Source organism: Vulpes vulpes, chromosome 2, assembly GCF_048418805.1.
Source record: "Vulpes vulpes isolate BD-2025 chromosome 2, VulVul3, whole genome shotgun sequence".
Classification (NCBI taxonomy): Eukaryota; Metazoa; Chordata; class Mammalia; order Carnivora; family Canidae; genus Vulpes; species Vulpes vulpes.
The window spans coordinates 24975012-24992437 of record NC_132781.1 but is presented as its reverse complement, the minus strand read 5'-3'; the positions used below and the strand labels follow the sequence as shown (position 1 = coordinate 24992437).

General features: G+C 47.9%; 1 protein-coding gene across 1 annotated transcript; it reads right to left on the bottom strand.

The window, feature by feature from the left end:
• Positions 1–9: 9 nt before the first annotated feature.
• Positions 10–15861, bottom strand: UBE2Z (ubiquitin conjugating enzyme E2 Z). The gene is made up of 7 exons (XM_072747421.1): positions 15417–15861; positions 13385–13457; positions 10662–10849; positions 8169–8280; positions 5765–5877; positions 4580–4670; positions 10–2059 (listed from the first exon to the last, which is right to left on the bottom strand). Exons 1-7 carry the CDS (start codon positions 15731–15733, stop codon positions 1889–1891), a joined length of 1065 nt encoding a protein of 354 aa, XP_072603522.1. The 5' UTR covers positions 15734–15861; the 3' UTR covers positions 10–1888.
• Between the last annotated feature and the right edge of the window lie 1565 nt (positions 15862–17426).

Below are 17426 nucleotides of genomic sequence, written 5' to 3'. Positions count from 1 at the left end.
GCTTCCTCCTTCTGCCAAAACAAACTTTATTGCACCAAAAAGAAAAAAAAAAAACTTCATTTATGTACAGTCAGATATAAAGACATCTCTTGACTCCTGTGCATATATTTCCTCAACTCAAGATTAGGGCATAAAAGTCAGGCTGGTGTGCCAGACATGCTCTGCCCATGGCAGGGCCAAGGAGAGGATTGTCACTTGAAAGTGGGAACACTTAAATGGATGACAGACGACCACTGGACCAACAGACCAAGGGCATTCTTCTAAGCCCTGTACAAGCTCTGGGAGTGGAAGAGGGAAATTGGAAGCAGGGTCCCTTTCTGAAATCTCCCTATTAAGAGACCCAGTTTTAAGTATCCGAGATAAACTTCCGTTCCCAAGCCCACTTCCTGTCCAGTTTCTTTGCTTCCTGCCCTCCCAAGTAGAACATTTTTCCTCTGCGTCCAACCCATCCCAAGCTCCCCCAGGGAAGTCCCCCGGCCCCTGGGCAGAGGGCTCCCCAGCAGCAGGCAGGGCAGGTATGGTTATCCTCTCCCTTACACGTGGCTGGATACTGACCGAGGCCCTGCGTCACATGGATCACCAACACCCCACTGGGAGCCATATCAGTAAGAATCTGGAAAGTATGGGGGAGAACACACCAAAAAGGGGAAGGCTGGATATCCTTGGTGCCCAGTACAATGGGACGCCTAAAGCACATTTTTCTGAGCCAGCCCACTAAAGGACCACGGCAGCTAGATACAGAGAAGCAACACAGCCAGGCGAATGCCCATGGGAGCCGGTGACAGAGCAGCAGGGGGGGTGGGGGAAGGAAGGGAGGCAGGAGGAGCCCAGAGTCCCAGCCCCAGTCCCTCTGCCCTTGGCGACCCTTGCTCCCCACGCGTTTCTGGGCACTGAAGTGAAGGGGGGGCGGCACTGGAGGCTGGGGTAAAAATACACAAGGACAGCCAAACAGAACACAACAGGGCTAGCGTCGGTCTCCCCACTGCACCCCGCCCCCAGGGGAACCCCTTCATCGTGGCTAGGATTTACGAAAATCTGAAAGAGACTATTCTACATAGTGGCTCTCATTCCCCACACACAGTGGCTGGCTGTGTTGGGAACTTTTCAAATCAGTGATTGCGGGAACAAAATCAGCTTCTCGTGCTGCCTGTGCAGGCTTTACCAAGACCTCGGTTCAGTCCTGGTCACATTTACCTTCTGTCTTAAATCTAGAAATGGGCGAGGGAATGGGGGGTGGGGAGCAGAGGAGAAAGGTGCTCAGGTGCTAGGTAAAGCTTACTGATCAGCAGCCTAGACTCCACCACTGTTCCTTCTCTTTGGTCTGTCTAGAACAGTGACTATAAATTAGGAAAAACAAAATTATGCTGGCCCATGGGAAGTAAGGGCAGAGGAGGCAGGGAGGAAAAAGGGCATTGGGAAGCCCTGCTTCAAGACTGCAGACAGACAGACAACCACCCAGACTGCTTAAGTGTCACAGATAGCCCCCCACCCAGAGCTCCCTTCCAGATATCCCCATAAAGCATTCGGGCACACTCCCTCCTGGACTTCCGGCTTCTATCCCCCACCTGTCCCTAAGGAGCTGGCCCTGTGCAGAGGTGTGTTGGTTGTTTTGTTTTTGCCAGAGGCCCTCGCCCTGGAGGTGCTCCTGCATAGGTACCGTGGCCCCTGCTACGGGATGAACAGCCCTGGGGGCTGGAGAGCCGGGGAGGTCAGAGCAGAAGAGCCTCCCCACTCCTGCGCCCTGGGATCCGAGCTGGCTTGGTTCTTGCCATCTTGCGGGATGACGTCACGTTTGGAGGGAGATACACAGTGCCTCTCCGTCCCTGGGGTGGGGGGGAGGGACTTGGCTGGGACTCTTGAGTGGGGGGAGGGGAGAGGGGAGCAGGGTCTAAACCCTCAGGCTCCCGTGCAGGTCTGTCTCTGTCCCAGACGAACTGCTATCAGAGTCCATTTCGGCGTTCTCATTATGGAGCCTCTCCAGCACTTTCTGACGAATCAGTCCCAGACGCATCAAGAGGGACTGGTAGTCAAAGTGGCCACGCTTCTCTCCGAAAGGGTCCTGTGGGGGAAAGGAGACAAGCGGGATGGAAGATTCTCATCTGGGCAGCTCATCCTAGACAGTGCAGCTTTGGGTCCGTGCTGGACTCGCTCAACTTCCCAGGCACGAGACTAGAAGAGGCTGTGGCATTACAGTCCCTGACCGCAGATCGCATACCCTCTGACGAGGAATATTATGGCACGTTTACCACCCCAGATAGGTCTGGCTTGGGCCAACATTAAAATGTGCTGGTATTCCCTTAAAGTGAGCCAATGTGGAGAAGGGGGTCACGGGGAAAACGACATAGGTAAGAAACAGAAATTCAAGACCAGAACTGTAATCATTAAGTATGTCTGTGTTTTCAATTAACTTCCTAAAAGACATACAAGGGAAATATTATTCCGCTTTCCCTCTATCCAAAAGGGTAATTTGTTTTTCCAACATCATGGGAGGGTCTAGTACTCAGGAGTTCTAACTTTCAGAACCAGATAAGTACCCATACACTCTTTCAGAGAGATCAGTCACTACCATCCTGTCAGGTTTCTAGGCATCGCTCCAGGGCCACCCAGCCTTGATCCTAGTCCTTGTTATTCTAGATCAAAGATTTCCAGACATTTTGTAGTAAGGGGTTAACTGTTCTGAAAGTCTCAAAAACAACTAGGGTTGGAGTAGAGGAGATAAACAAAAGAACTTAAAATGCTGTACAGAGAATATGGCAACAAAAGTAGCACGTGGCAGGGTTTAGACAAGTGGAGACCTCTTTCCTTGAGAGTCACAAAAAGGTACACCATTTTTCCCTCTCACATTCTGCTTCTTCCACATTAACTATTTCCACACTTCTGCCCACATATCACCCTCATGATTAGGGACCAGTGTACACAAGTCTCAGTCATTGTGATTACAGCCCACACTTTTCACTTCCAAAAGTTACACTCCCCAAAGGCTGAACTCCAAACTTACTTTGGAGCTGTCAATTTTTCAAATCTTCCTTTCTTCATCCTTGGCTCCATTTCTACCCACGTCCCTCCTCCCCAGATGCTGCTTGCTCTTCCCTTTCCTTCTCTGATCATGAGTTATTTTTCCTCCACAGAGTGAATATTGGGAAATGCTTTTGAATACCAGCAATGAGAATTCCTGATGGGGAACGAACCATGGCAGGTATCACATTCGATATACTCTGCAAAAGGGGTCAGGAGCAAGTTAACCCTGAGAGGGCCTTGCTCTTTGAGGTTTTGTTTTGTCTTGTTTTTAAAGATTTTATTTATTCATGAGAGGCAGAGAGAGAGAGAGAGAGAGAGAGAGAGAGAGAGAGAGGTAGAGACACAGGCAGAGGGAGAAGCAGGCTCCATGCAGGGAGCCTGATGTGGGACTCAATCCCGGATCCCAGGATCCCGCCCTGAGCCAAAGGCAGATGCTCAACTGCTGAGCCACCCAGGCATCCCATGTTTTGTTTTTTAAAGTCATCTCTACATGCAACGTGGGGCTCAAACTTCCAACCCCAAGATCAACAGTCACATGCCCTTCTGACAGAGCCAGCCAGGCGCCCTTGCCCTTTGAGTTTTCATGTGGCAGATGGGTGGGGAAGTCCTTGAAGGAAGGACAGGGAAACTACTATTTCTAAGCAGCAGCTGAGGACAGAACACATTTACTGCTACTGCAGTAAATGCTGCTGGGGGAGCCTGGGTGGGCAAAGCATCTCAGCAAGAAATGGAGAGAACCTCAAGAGGCCTCAGTCACTCATCCAAGTCTGTACAATTCTAAGCAAGACCATGAGTAAATGAGCCAAAAAAAACATAAGAACTAGTCCTTAGGGACAGGAGGAGTCTCACTCTCTTAACAACCACGTTTTTTTATATTTGAGCCCATTTACAATTTGGTTTAGTAAGAACCTCCTCTTATTTTTTTAAATAGGTTCCAGGCCCAAGGTGGGACTCAGACTCACAACCCTGAGATCAAGAGATAAATGCTCTAGTGACTGAGCCAGCCAGGCTCCCCCCAAGAATCACTTTATTTTATTTTTTTTTAGAATCTCCTCTTTAAAACAAGCATCAATCCTGTATTCCTATTGGAAGTGGATACACATTTCTCCGGTTGAGGCAGAAAGTAAACAACCACTTACTGTCATCTGTAACAGCAATCTTTCAACATATAACACCACATACCCAGTGTTTTCCTGGGCCTTGTTCTCCGAGTACCCTTCTGAGCTAGGGACAGAACTCCAGTAGAGAACTCACCATTATAATCGCTAAGATTCAGAGAGGGCTGAATGTTCTTGGTTTGAAAAGACTACTAAGAAGGGCAGGCCTTCTGAGTTACAAAGGATGGTTCAGACTCTACTTATGAACATCTAGTTTATGCCAAGACAGAAGCAACTCCACAAGAATGAGACACATTTGTCTCCTCTCTGGGCTATAGAGACTCAGATGAACCAAGATCCCTTTGGCTCTGAATTCTCTTAAGAGATGCAGAGGCTATCCTTGTGGGGGGATTTTACATGGTCTGCTGCAGAGCCTCTGGCCTTAGTGGCAGGGGCTGCATTACCTGCATAGTCTGGCCTTGAAGGTGTAGGCGATCTTTGCAGGCCACCTCATAGAAGTCGTAATACTCCAGAAAGGACTTCTCCATCACGCCTCTGGAGAACAAGCAGAGAAGCTGAAGTTAGGGACACAGTGTGCACGGGATCATCCCTTTACCATCTAACTTACTGCCAAATCAAATAGAGCTCCCAAGCCTGGATGTGATATCCTACAAAGACCTTTCTTTTCTTTAAAGATTTATTTATTTTAGAGAGAGAGAGAGGGAGCAAAAGAAGGAGGGGCAGAAGGAGAATCTCAAGTAGACTCTATGCTCAGTGTGAAACCCAACATGGGGCTCGATCTCATGACCTGAGCTGAAACCAAGAGTTGGACACTTAACCGACTGGGTCACCCAGGTACACCCCTCACAAAGATCTTTCAATGGAAAATGGAAAAAGGAATAGATGATGGCCGAAGGTGATTTCTCATATTCCTTAGGTATTATTAAAGGAGGATAACCGGGATGCCTGGGTGGCTCAGCGGTTGAACACCTGCCTTCTGCCCAGGGCGTGATCCTGGAGTCCCGGGATCGAGTCCCAGATCAGGCTCCTTGAGTGAAGCCTGCTTCTCCCTCTGTGTCTCTGCCTCTCTCTCTGTCTCATGAAATAAAGAAATAAACAAACAAACAAACAAGGATAACCATTAATACTGATCATTTAAATCCCAACTTCACAACTTGTGCCTCTATCTCGTTTGTTTTTCATAGGCCATCCCTAATCCCAAACCTTACTCAAAATTCTTCCAAGTTTGTTTTGATAACTGTGACTTTGTTCATCTACTTTGAACAGTTACAAATAAACTCAAACACTGAGAAATAGGTTTGTTGTGAAGGGCTCTACACCTCATTTGGCTGTAGAACAGTAAGGATCTTCAACAGGTCCAGGCACTCATCAAATTGGAGTCTCCCTAAGGGTGTGGACTATGTCTTTCCCATTAGGTTTGGCACTCTCCTAGAATCAAACAGCTCTCTGAACTTCCAAGTGACCCTCAGCCACCACTCTTTAAAAGCATGAACCACACAGCTTTCGTTTTCTGATCTCCTCTGATGCCCAACAGTGGATTTTGGCTCAAAGGTTCTCAATGGTATGAACCAGCTAAATCTTCAACAGTAATACCAAGTGCCAAGTGGGCGCTCTTGGCACACACATACCGTAAGGGCTCAGGGCAGGGACACTTTCCTTCCATCATGTCACAGACCGCCACTCTGATGGTCTCATGCCGGATACATTCATTGTAATTTTTGCTGTCTCCTGGATGTCTCTCCTGTAATGTAAAGGACATTGGGTGTCCAAATACAAAATTTAGGCAAAGAAAAAGTAAATAGGAGGAGGCTTCAGGATTAATAATGGTGTATGTGACCCAAGCAAACCAGGGTACCTTTCCAACTATATGGCAGATCCATGAAGATCCAACTCAGTTTTTTTTTTTTCCAACTCAGTTTTTATTTTTGAGATTATCAACCTCCCCCCATGCATGCCAATACCCATCCTCTGTTAGAGGTCACTTAACCTGTAAGCAGCCAACTAGACGCATCAAATTTTCCTAAGGCTGAAATGAGAGGCCTCTGAAGTAAAGATTCTATGGGAAAGAACCCAATGTTAAGAATGGTGGTGGGACAAAAACATAAACATGTCAATAGGAGTCTCAGTAAAAAACCCTATAAATATCTGGATGCTTCCCAGCCAACTCCCTTTTATTCTGCAGGGTTCCGCCATTACTCAAATCAACTACTATGACTCTACTGGAAGTAAAACTTGAAGTTTCCAAAAGAAGACTCCAATGCTGAGAAAGCCATTATGAATGTGTGGGTATAAATGGAAGGGGATACAGTCTTCCAATCTCTTAACTCCTCCTTTACTCTTCAATGCTCCTCCTCATCACCAACCCAGCAACCAGAACCTTGGGCCCTGACTGATATACATCATGAACAGGAAAGAGATAACATACCCTCAGTTTACCACCATGGCTTCCAAAATGCACCACAGCGAGATCACAGGGGGTGCTGGGGATTTAAACTTTTTGAGGAAAACCACAGTATTCACCACCTGTCAAACACTGTGAAAACCACTAACTTGAGCTCAGTGGGTCAGTTCTGACCTTAGACTGCATGATATTCCTTTCAATGACACATTATCTTTGTGAAGCTGGACTGTCAATCACTACTTTGGTAAATAGCAAGCAGCATACATAAAGAGTAGGGAAGAGTAATGAGGGTGGTGGATCCAACTGGATTCCAAGATCTTCAAAGTTGTGTGGTACCCAACAAGTGTACCCTTCCTGTCATTAAACCATTTTAGTTATTTAAGAAAGAAGTTGTCTGGACCTAACTGCTTAAGAAACAGAACAGCCAGGCACTTCTGTCTGCCTGGGGAGCTGTGAAAAAGCCACCTAGACACCAGGGGCTGTGAACCAATAATGTTTGGGAGTACTAAGAATCAATGTCCCATCTCTTAAATTCCCAAAGGAAAGACCCTAAAATTAGCTCTTTGGTTAGCAAATGAGCTCCTTTTCCATTTCTACCTAATCCTAAAATCAAATACATTATTTGTTTGGAAAGGTGGTTTTGGGAATAACTTTTGTTGTTCATTCTTAAAGGGTATTCCCCGCTGTTCCGGTCGATAAATGAACCAGGAATGGCATCATTATTTCAAATAGTGCGAAAATTAAACTATTTTAACCACCTAGACAGAATTATCATCTTTGGGGATGATCACTGGAATTCTTTCCCAAGTAATCTTGGCAGGCATTTTGAAAGGATGGAAGAACTCTGGGCTCCTAGGCCAATATTGGGTTCTACCATGATCTATGTATCTTTGTGAAAGTGAACTAACCTCTCCGTGTCACCATCACCTCATCTGAAAATGGGGATAACATTTACCCCAAGTTAGTACAGTAATCTCCACACCCAGCATGGGGTTTCAACTCCCAACCCTGAGATCAAGAGATGCAGGCTCTTCCAGCTGAGCCAGCCAGCTGCCCCTACCTCAAATTAGTGTAAAGCTTAAATGGAATATTATATATTACACACACACACATATAGTTATCATATATAAAAATTTGGCAGCGGCTGGCATATAGCACACCCCTGGAAAATGCAACTCTCCTCTCCCTTCTCTTTGGCAGCGTTGACTAAAATATTCTTCCCCTAGCTGATGACTAGCTCCTTTGGCTCTTCAGGTCACAGAACTTTGTAACTCCAGAACACCTAGCTGAGCAGTAGTCACTACAGGGAGTACCTTAAAGGGATACTGGAGGATGGACATATACAGAACCTACCAGTTGCAACAGCCCCCAAAGCAGGCTTAGAATTAGTGTCCAGATGACTCTACTGATTCCCACCTTGTAGATAACACAAGTCAAATGGAAATAACTGGACATTGTTATTGTAACATACAAGGAAAAAAAATCATTTTTAAGGAACACACACTAACTCCTTTTTTCTCCTATGGTGACATTAAACAAACAAGCAAGCAAACAAATGGGACCTTTAAGCAGACCTCTCAGATCTCTTCAAACCCCGTCTTCTACTCCCCAGCTGGCCCCTCTGGCCTTACCTGCTCAAAGCCAGGTTCATTGTGATAGGGGTTCTCAGTCATTAGGGATTGGATGGAGATGAGCACAGAAGAGATGCTCTGGGCTGGGCTCCAGGCGGGGCCAGTCCACGTACTGCAAAACAGCAGAGGGAGGGAAGAGGGTGAGGCCGAGAGTGATGGTGGAGGCCGCCACAGAAAGACTAGTGCACCAGCACCCTGGGCCCTGGCAGCACCCGCTCAGTGAGTCAGTGAGTCAACGTTTCTCTTTCACTATTAATGCTCTGGAATTTCCCAGCCCGTCTCTCACCCTCATTGACCAGAAATCAGTCAACTGCCTAATCCTCTTATCAAGTGGGACAAAAGGAAAGAGGGTAAAGCAAGCAAGAAAACTTTGAAGGGATTTTCATTGGGCCTAGGAAAGAAACAGTAGCCAGGGAAGGTTCTATTCATCAAAATGGAAGAAATAAGGTAAGAAAACACCAAAGGCAATCTAAGTGTTAAGCTCTGTGGATCTTGGAGCTGGCTTATTTAGGGGTGGTGAAGGGGTGAGGGGAGAGAAGCTCAGCACAGAGGCACGGAGGGGGTGGTGCATAAGGGGGTGGCCTGAAGCCACCTGGTCAGGGGCAGTGGGTGGGGTTTGATGACCCAGAGTCCTGCTCTGTAGCCAGCCCCTGAAGAATGTCAGGCTCTCTGAAGACCACGGAACTCTGCCAGAGGACAGGGAGGGGAGTCAGGGGCACTTCTAGACTGGGAAGGGTCTGAAATAACATATGGAAACCATCCTGAATAAAAGAGAAGCACCAAAATTGTTCCTCTCTTCCATATACCTGATCGAGTACTCGGCAGAGGGAGGGCAGCTTGGACATTCATGACATTTCTTTTTAGCTCAATTAACTGAAGAGGAGGCACCTGATCTGGAAGTGGAACACAACCTAAGCTATGACTGGCTTGCTCAAGTTAACTGGCCCATTCCCTCTTCCTATTAACTCGAGGAAAGCCCAGTTAAGTAGTGTGGCACAGCAAGCTCATCATCACCATCACCACCTTCACCACCAAGGCTTGCTCTTCAGAACCTCTCAGCCTGCTCCCCTCAGCTCTGCTCCTCCAGGAACGCCAGGTCCTGTGCTAAGACTCCACATACTCCGGGAGTCAAGCCAACAACGTAAATTTTCATTACATTTCTTTTGTCAGGCAGCCCCAATCTTTTTTTCTAAGTAGGAAGGAAAGGACTGAAGCTGACGGAAGAGTCAACTAGGAACACATGGGAATTTTCTATCCTGTGAGTCCTTGTGGTTAATGTTCAATTTCAGGGTAGCTTCTTTCCCACCCAACACACTTCTGCTACTCCTACCCCGCCGTCTTACTTCCCCTGGTTCTACTGTGAGCTGATGTTTGTTCAAAATCGTTTTATACTGGCCCAATGGAGAACCTAGTACAAAAACACTATCACACACAAATGTCATGGAGAAACAACAAGTGAATATCCTCACCACTGTGGGCTATGTCTACCACTATCCTACCAGATAAATACCCTAACAACATAAAGGACTGCTTTAAGGACAACCTCCTTTGAAGGACTTCCTCACTGCCACCACCACAGAACATGTCTCTGGGTCTGAGAGATTAAAAATATAAATAAATAAAATAACTCCTGTCTCCAGTTTGGATCAGCTGCGTTTCCCCCACACACACGTGGAAATATGCTGGACAGGAAAGAAAAAGGTATCACCAGTTCTGGCAACTCTCCCAACTTCAACCTGCACTTGTCCTCTGCCCCAGGGAAACTCAGACCACACAAACACCTCCAATCCAGAAGACATTGTTTCCATTCTGAATTTTTAGCCCCCAAAGGCAGTTAAAAGGGAGCGAGTGAGAACCGCATGAAGCAAAATCTCAGTAGCACCCAGAAACAAAATGTACTGAAACTTGGATTTCTTATCTGATATGATTTCCAACCTTAGACGTTTTTCATTCAGTTGTTAAAATATCATGATCATCTTCATCACCACCGCCGCCTCCAAAGCCACTCATTGAGAGACTCAGAAACAAGACACCCACAATCTTAAATGGCACAGATCTGCAGCCTTTCTCAACCTGTTCAGGAGAGAATGAAGCCCTGATGCCCTAAGGGAGTGGTTCTCAAGCTGAAGTATGCGCCAGAAATCACCGGGAGAGCTTGTAAAACACAGATTGCTAGGCCCTCCCCTAGAGTTTCTGATATAGTACGTCTAGGGTGGACCCCCAGAATCTGTAGGGCTACAAGCTCTCCAAGTGCTGTTGCTGGTCAGGGAGAACCACTTCACTAAGGCATCCATTGTAGGTCATAAATGAACTTCTCTCTTTTGCACTTAGAATGATACTAATCACGTACCATCCTGGGGAAAATTGAGGAAACAGTCACTCCAATCATTTTCTGGGTTCTGTGGTTCAGATGAGGAACCCCGGTTGATAAAGGCTGGCCTAGAGTAATTATTTGCTAACAACCAACTTGGCCACTTAGAAGTCTCCTCTTACCCTAGAATACTCAAGCAGACTTTCCCATTGCGGTAGAAGTTGGGGTTAAACCTCACTGTGTTATTGCCCGTTGTCATCAGTTTGACCCGAGGTGGGTGGATGGGATAGTCGGGCGGACACCGAAACACGAACAGGAAGAAACCCCCTTCATAAGGAGTGTCAAATGGGCCTGTGATCAATGCATGAATCTGCAAAATAAAACCCCATCTCAAAATTGTGAGGTGATGTCCCATCCCAACCCCTCCTGGCTTCCACTTGCTACCCACACCAGCAGCAGGACCTTCATCTAGTATCCATATTCCATATCCTCACCATGCGGAATGAACAGCCTGTACTCACTCATGCTAATAAATATGTTTGGAATTTTAAGAAATCCCATTACGGTGGAGTGGCATCTTACTCAGTGGTTAACTTCTAAGTTAGAGCCCAAGATGAAAACTGAATGTAGTCAAAAATCACCCTGAATGTCCCTTAAAACTCCCTGTGACAGCATAGATTTTTTTTTTTTTAAGACTTCCCTGATCAGTGTTACATATAACAAATACACATGGAACACCACTGCACCAACTAAAATATGCAACTGTAAAATATTATCCTAGCCCGTTTAGTTTTAAGAATCTAATATATACTTTTACTGAGCATGTCTGTTTGGATTTGCCTAGGTTAAACATGTGTCTGAGGCAACCCCACCCTCCATTTAGGAGGCACAAAGGGGAGTAAGATGAACGGGAAAGAGCAAAGGGATTGGCGGCCACAGTGCCAGTTAACAGTGCAGAGCTGAGGGTTGTGATGGAGGCTTAGGATCTCTGCTGCCTCCACAAAGGAGCAAACCTACTGTGGGAGGATGTGGCTCAGGCAGCAGCCAGTTGTGTCAAAGATACAAAAAAAAAAAAAAAAAAAAAAAAAAGCGGGGAAAACTCAGGGTCCATTTGGAGCCCTTAGACCATCACCAGAAATCTTCCCAACACTGTTGGTTAACTTAAAAAGAAAAAAAATCGGCAGCACTTAGAACACTCAACTTTTGTCCTCCAACCAGGATCACTGAACAAGCTTTCCCCTCCTGAAAGGAAGAGAATTTGAACTGACCCTGTTATATTTCTTCTCCTACAAAGGCTGCTAGCCACTTAAATCTGCTCAGAATTTAAGCAGCAAGACGAAAAAGGACCAGCAATCCAATGCTTCAGTCCCTACTCTGCCCTTGGTACCCAGGAATATCTTTCAACCCTCAGGCATTTGGAATAGCAAGCTCAAATGGCATCAACAGGACATCAATTCTGGGACCCTAGGGACTAGCATATTAACACTGATACTTGACTGGACAAGATGTCCCAGGAAAAATATTTCCAACCACAAAAAAAAAAAAAAAAAAAAAAATCAATTTAAGGGAAACTTATTCAAAACAAAATACATATATCTACACTACAAAGTCAGAACTTTTACCGTAAGAAATCTGAAACCATGGAAGAGTTTTCATTTAAACAATATTAGATTTAGGAAATCTTGATTTCTTCCCAACATTAGTTTAAGTGAAAAATTCACTTCTGAGGGTAGAGCGCTCAATGACAGAGAGGCCTAGGTATCTATGCCAGGGGAATTGTTTGTGTATGGAGGACAAGACAAGAATGGTCTTTGGAGTAGAAAGGACATTCAAAAGCAACCAGTTGGGCAGCCCCGGTGGCACAGCGGTTTGGCGCCGCCTGCAGTCCGGGGCGTGATCCTGGAGACCTGGGATCCAGTACTGCATCGGGCTCCCTGCATGGAGCCCACTTCTCCCTCTGCCTGTGTCTCTCTCTCTGAATGAGTAAATAAATAAATCTTTAAAACAAAAAAAACCAAAAGCAACCAGTTAGGGATGCCTGGGTGGCTCAGTGGTTGAGCCTCTGCCTTTGGCTCAGGGCATGATCCTGGGGTTCTGGGATTGAGTCCCACATCGAGCTCCCTGTACGGAGCCTGCTTCTCCCTCCGCCTATGTCTCTGCCTCCCTCTCTCTCTGTGTCTCTCATGAATAAATAAATAAAATCTTAAAACAAAACAAAACAAAACAAAACAACCCCACAAAAACAACCAGTTAGGGGATTCCTGAGTGGCTCAGTGGTTTAGCGCCTTCCTTTGGCCCAGGGCGTGATCCTGGGGACCCGGGATCGGGTCCCACGTCAGGCTCCCTGCATGGAGCCTGCTTCTCCCTCTGCCTGTGTTTCTGCCTCTCTCTCTCACTCTGTGTCTCTCATGAATAAGTAAAAAAAAAAAAAAAAAAAAAAAACCAAAACAACCAGTTAGGACAGAAGTCTGAACAAGGTCCTTTGAGTATAAACTCTATTCACTCAGGTTTGCCTCATGCCCAACCTTCTCTGCATCAGACTTAGAGCACCATACTTGAGTCCAGAGTGACAGGGTAGGGGAAGAATTGAGTAGAAAAATGAATAAGATGACTATATAATCTAACATCCCAAGTGGAGCATTTTTGAGAGTGAATGAGTGGCCCTAATAATAGTTAATCTGGGACAAGAGGCATAAACAGGGATTTTCCAAGCCAACCAGACCTACTGGCACCTGAATAAAAGACACCTGTTCAAGGCTCTGCTCCACCTCACTGTGTGACCTTGGGCAAGCCACTTACTCTCTTGGGATCTTAATTTATTCATTTACGTAATCAGAAATGTGAGCTGAATAATCTTTCTGGACCCAATTTCCCAATAGCCCCCAGCCCCCTCCAAGTTACATACCTTAGTCATGTCAACAGTATCTGGTACAACGAACATTCCTGGAGGAGGCTCCTTATAAATGGACATGATATCCCTGTATAACATCAAGAGGAGGTAGGGAAGGGAGTGAGGGAGAGAGAGGAAAAAAGGGGAATCCCTTGAGCAGGACAGCTGTTACACCTCAATGAGGCCAGGGCTTGAGAAAGTGGTGCTTGGTACCACAAACGTCTGCACTGTCTTGTTGGCTGAGAAATCTCAGCTGAGTACTTGTCAGGCAAGCAGAGAGCAAATTATTATCAAAAGGGCATTGTTTCCTCAGGAGGAGGGGGGAAAAAATCAGAGATCCCAGTGGCATCAGATGTCACCCTGGAAAAGCCACATCCCATTTACTCTCTCTTCCTCCCACAGGGCAATTCATTCACTCCCCACCTCCGAGATTCCCAGGTACTACAACTGAATGCTAAATGAAGACTGTTCAGTAACTGGGAAGACATAATCAACTCCACTAAAAAAACGAATCCCATAAACCATACAGTGAGCCACTGTTGGCCAGAGGAATACACAAAGCAAGTGAGCTAGCAAAAAGCAATAATGGTCTTCTTGCCCAAAACACCGACAGTGTAGAGATCGCTTCAGATTGGAGAAGGTACCCTCTGCAATTGCTGAGAGTCCCACATCTGAAAAATGACATCTAGTGGCTACCATAGAATCCATCAGTTGTGAGTTAGGGTCTAAAGGACATTCTAGGTGGGAAAAGACTCGGCAGGGCACATAGGGACATAAACTGCAAACAAGTGAGAGAGCAGAAGAAAGAAGTATTGGCAGAACTCAAAGGGAGAAATCAGGATTGGCAGACTGAAGTGGATGGAGAACAGGAGTAGAAGGGAGTGCTGAGGTTCTGAAGTTAGAGGTGGTGACCCTGATGGAGCTGGCATCTGTGTCAGGCACTGGGCCAGGTACTTTACACACAATGTGCTGCTTAATTTTTATTACAACCTTGAAAGGTAGGTAGAGACATCTGAAGGGACTTGCAGTGTGTGTGTGTGGGGGGTGAGATCACCTAGTTGAGGATGGCTGTAATGAGGGGGGGCAGGAATGAGGAGAGGCAGAGACTGGTCATCAGGAAACAGGTTTCAGGCTGAATAGCGGCTCAAAAGCATTACTCTTTTCCTATGCAGTTAAGTACTACACTAAGCATTTTTGCAGAAACATTATCTATTAAATGATAGGATCTAAGATCAGTCACCCAAGAAATAAGCACAGAAAGGACTTGGGCCTTTGTTCCTATATTTGAATTAGGTATATTTGCTACAGAAAACTAAACCAGATGAGCGAGAGGAAAAAAATACAAGAAAGTCTTGAGTGGGATAATACAAGCCAGAGTGAGACTGGGTGGGGGAAAAAGCCTGCATTGCTGGAACAGGTGTGAGAGTGGATAGCTTTGGGGTTCTGGAGAAGTGGTTCAAGGGGAGATTGCGGGTATGTAAGGGAAGCGATCTAGATTTGGGGAGACGGCTTGCGGAGATGGGGAATCAAAAGAAACGTTGGCCTCGACTCTGAAGCCACGGAAGGCAAGCTCTCTCTCTACGTGTGTTACAAACGGGGCTCGGGAGGAGACGACGCGGGGAGGGGGGGGCCAATGGGTGGGGCCTCCGGGCAGCATCTAGCAAGGCTGGAGTGGGGAAGGGGGGAAGAGAGGCGGCGCGGAGGGCGGGGAGGGGGTGTTGCTGAAGCGCGAAAGGGTCGGGTTTCGGGCGGGAGGTGTGGGGGAGGGTGTCCGGCACGGAGACGGGAGGGCTCCCGGGAGGTAGCCGAGGGGCGGGGTCGGACCTGGGCAAGCCAGGAGGGGTTTGGTGCGTGTGGAGCTGCGGGCGGGGGGGAGAGGGGACTTGGATCGCGACGCTTTGGGCTGGCAAGACGTGGGCCTTGGAGCTGGGCCGCCGCGAGGGAGGCGCGAGGCAGCGGGCGAGGTGGGGGGTGTAGTGGGAAAAGGGGGGGCGGGGAAGGTCGAGCCCCGGAGCTCGGGGCTGGGGGAGGAAAAACCCCGGCTCACCGCTTGATCCGAAGTAGACACTGCGGCGCGGTTCGTTCGCCGTCCCAGTCGGAGCTGAGTGTGGGGTCCCAGTGGCTAAGCAGCGCGGCCCCGTGGGCAGCGGCCGAGGGCGGGAGCCCGGGCAGCGGAGCCAGGCCGCTCCCCGGCCCCCCGGCCCCGCCCGCCGCCGCCGCCGCCGCCCACACATCCGGCAGGAAAGGCGGCCCGAACCCGCTGCCGCTAACGCCAACAACACCGGCGACGCCGCTCGCCCCGGGGCCCGCCGCCCCGGCGCCCGCCGTCGCCGTCGCCGCCTCCTCAGTTGGACTCTCCGCCATCGCTGCTTCGCTTCCGGGACTGCTCGGCAGCACGTCCGCCGACCAGAGCGGCCGCTGCTCCCTCCCGCTCCCGCACCACCGAGAGCCGGGCCAGAGTGTCCCCACCCTCCGCTTCCACAGCCCGGGCGGCGCTGGCTCCGCCCACCCCCGCCCGACCAGCGAGAGGCGTTCTGCAAGAGCGTCCACCCACGGTCCTCCAGGGCGAGAGGGGGTGGGAACTGGGCCTGCGCGGGCCCCCGCTGTGCGGGGGTGGTGGGGGTGGTGGGGAGCCTGTGAAGCGTGCCGGGACGCCCCGGGGCGGCCGAGAGCTCTGCGCCCGGCAGCGTTTTATTTTCCAGTGTGGCAAGGAGAGGAAGGAAGGGTCATATCCCCACCCTTAACGAGAGACCCCCCAGTCGCGTCGGTGGGTCCGGATTGGGGGATCGAGCTTCCTTAGGGGAGGCTCTTAATAGAGGGGGCAACTTGCTCAGGGCTCTTTCCTCTCTGGAAACCTCCGTAATTTATCCTCGCTCCCCGCACCGTCACCCACCGAGGGCAGACTGCCATTGCCCCCTGCCTGCAGCAGGACCGGGGGAAGGAATCACAACCTGCGAGTGGAAAACCACCTCATTTCAGAGTTGATTTACATTTATGGAGGGGCTACTAGATGCCAGGCTCTGTTGCTAGGCGTTGCCATAGGGATAATGAAACAGACCTCGAGAAGCTTGGTAAAAGGAAGAAAATCAGGCCTCCTGACTCCAAGCTCAGCCTTTTTTTCTTCCCACAAGCCCTTGAATATACAGGAATCAAGGGGCTGTGAGTTTAAATCCTGGGAGGATTCCTTAAGGGCTTTCCAGGGATTTCTATGGACTAAGAAAAACTGCCTTCTAAAAAAGACTTTTCCTTTTTCTCCCTAGCAGAAACACAGGCTCATAATCATGTCCGGAAACTCTTGGCCAGATGTGTTTCGGAATTGAGAGGAACACCCCAGTAAGGTCTGGGGCAGCACCCAGTAACCAAACATTGATGTTTCGACAGCAGATTGTATGAATATTCATCCTCATTTGGATACATTTATGAATAGTCCTACCGAGCCAAGCAAATAGCCTCACTCGGTATTACACTTTTTGCCATCAAAATTGTTTTTTAGGAGAAAAGTCCAGCTTTCACTGCTTCCTGATTTTTCCAATAAGGGTAATCATCAACACTTGCTGAGGCTAAAAATTTGTTTCTTCAGCTGACATTTATTGAGTGCTTAGCATGTGCCAAGCACTTTGTATACTTTGTCTTATGTATTCCTTCCAACAACCCTAGGAAGCAAGTACTATTATTAGTGTATTCTGACAGATGGAAAAACAGGCTTACAGAGGTTCCATCACTTAACCTGGGTCACACTGAGAGCAAGCAACAGATTCAGGGATGTGAGCCAAATCTGTCTAACACCAGAGAAAAAGTTCTAACTACTATGTGATAGTATCACAGCTTGGAGCTCTCCCACATTTACTGGATTTATTTCATGTGGTCCTTTGTTCCCTATTGCTTCCAACCCCTATCCCACAACACACACACATACACACACACACACACACAACACACATGTACTTCGGGGGCTCTTGAGCAGGTATTGTCTGAATCCAGCAGAGGGCTTGGTGCAGCTTAGGTACTTAACTTGAAGCAAAAATGACTCAACGCAATGTTTTATACAGATTTCATG

Bases quoted from the DNA above. Each gene is read 5' to 3' on its own strand.
- UBE2Z (XM_072747421.1), bottom strand. From the start codon at position 15,733: ATGGCGGAGAGTCCAACTGAGGAGGCGGCGACGGCGACGGCGGGCGCC. The intron at 10,850-13,384 runs GTATGTAACTTG...TTTATTTTGCAG, and splicing joins ATACTGTTGACATGACTAAG to ATTCATGCATTGATCACAGG. The intron at 2,060-4,579 runs GTAATGCAGCCC...TTTCCCCCACAG, and splicing joins TTCAAGGCCAGACTATGCAG to GACCCTTTCGGAGAGAAGCG.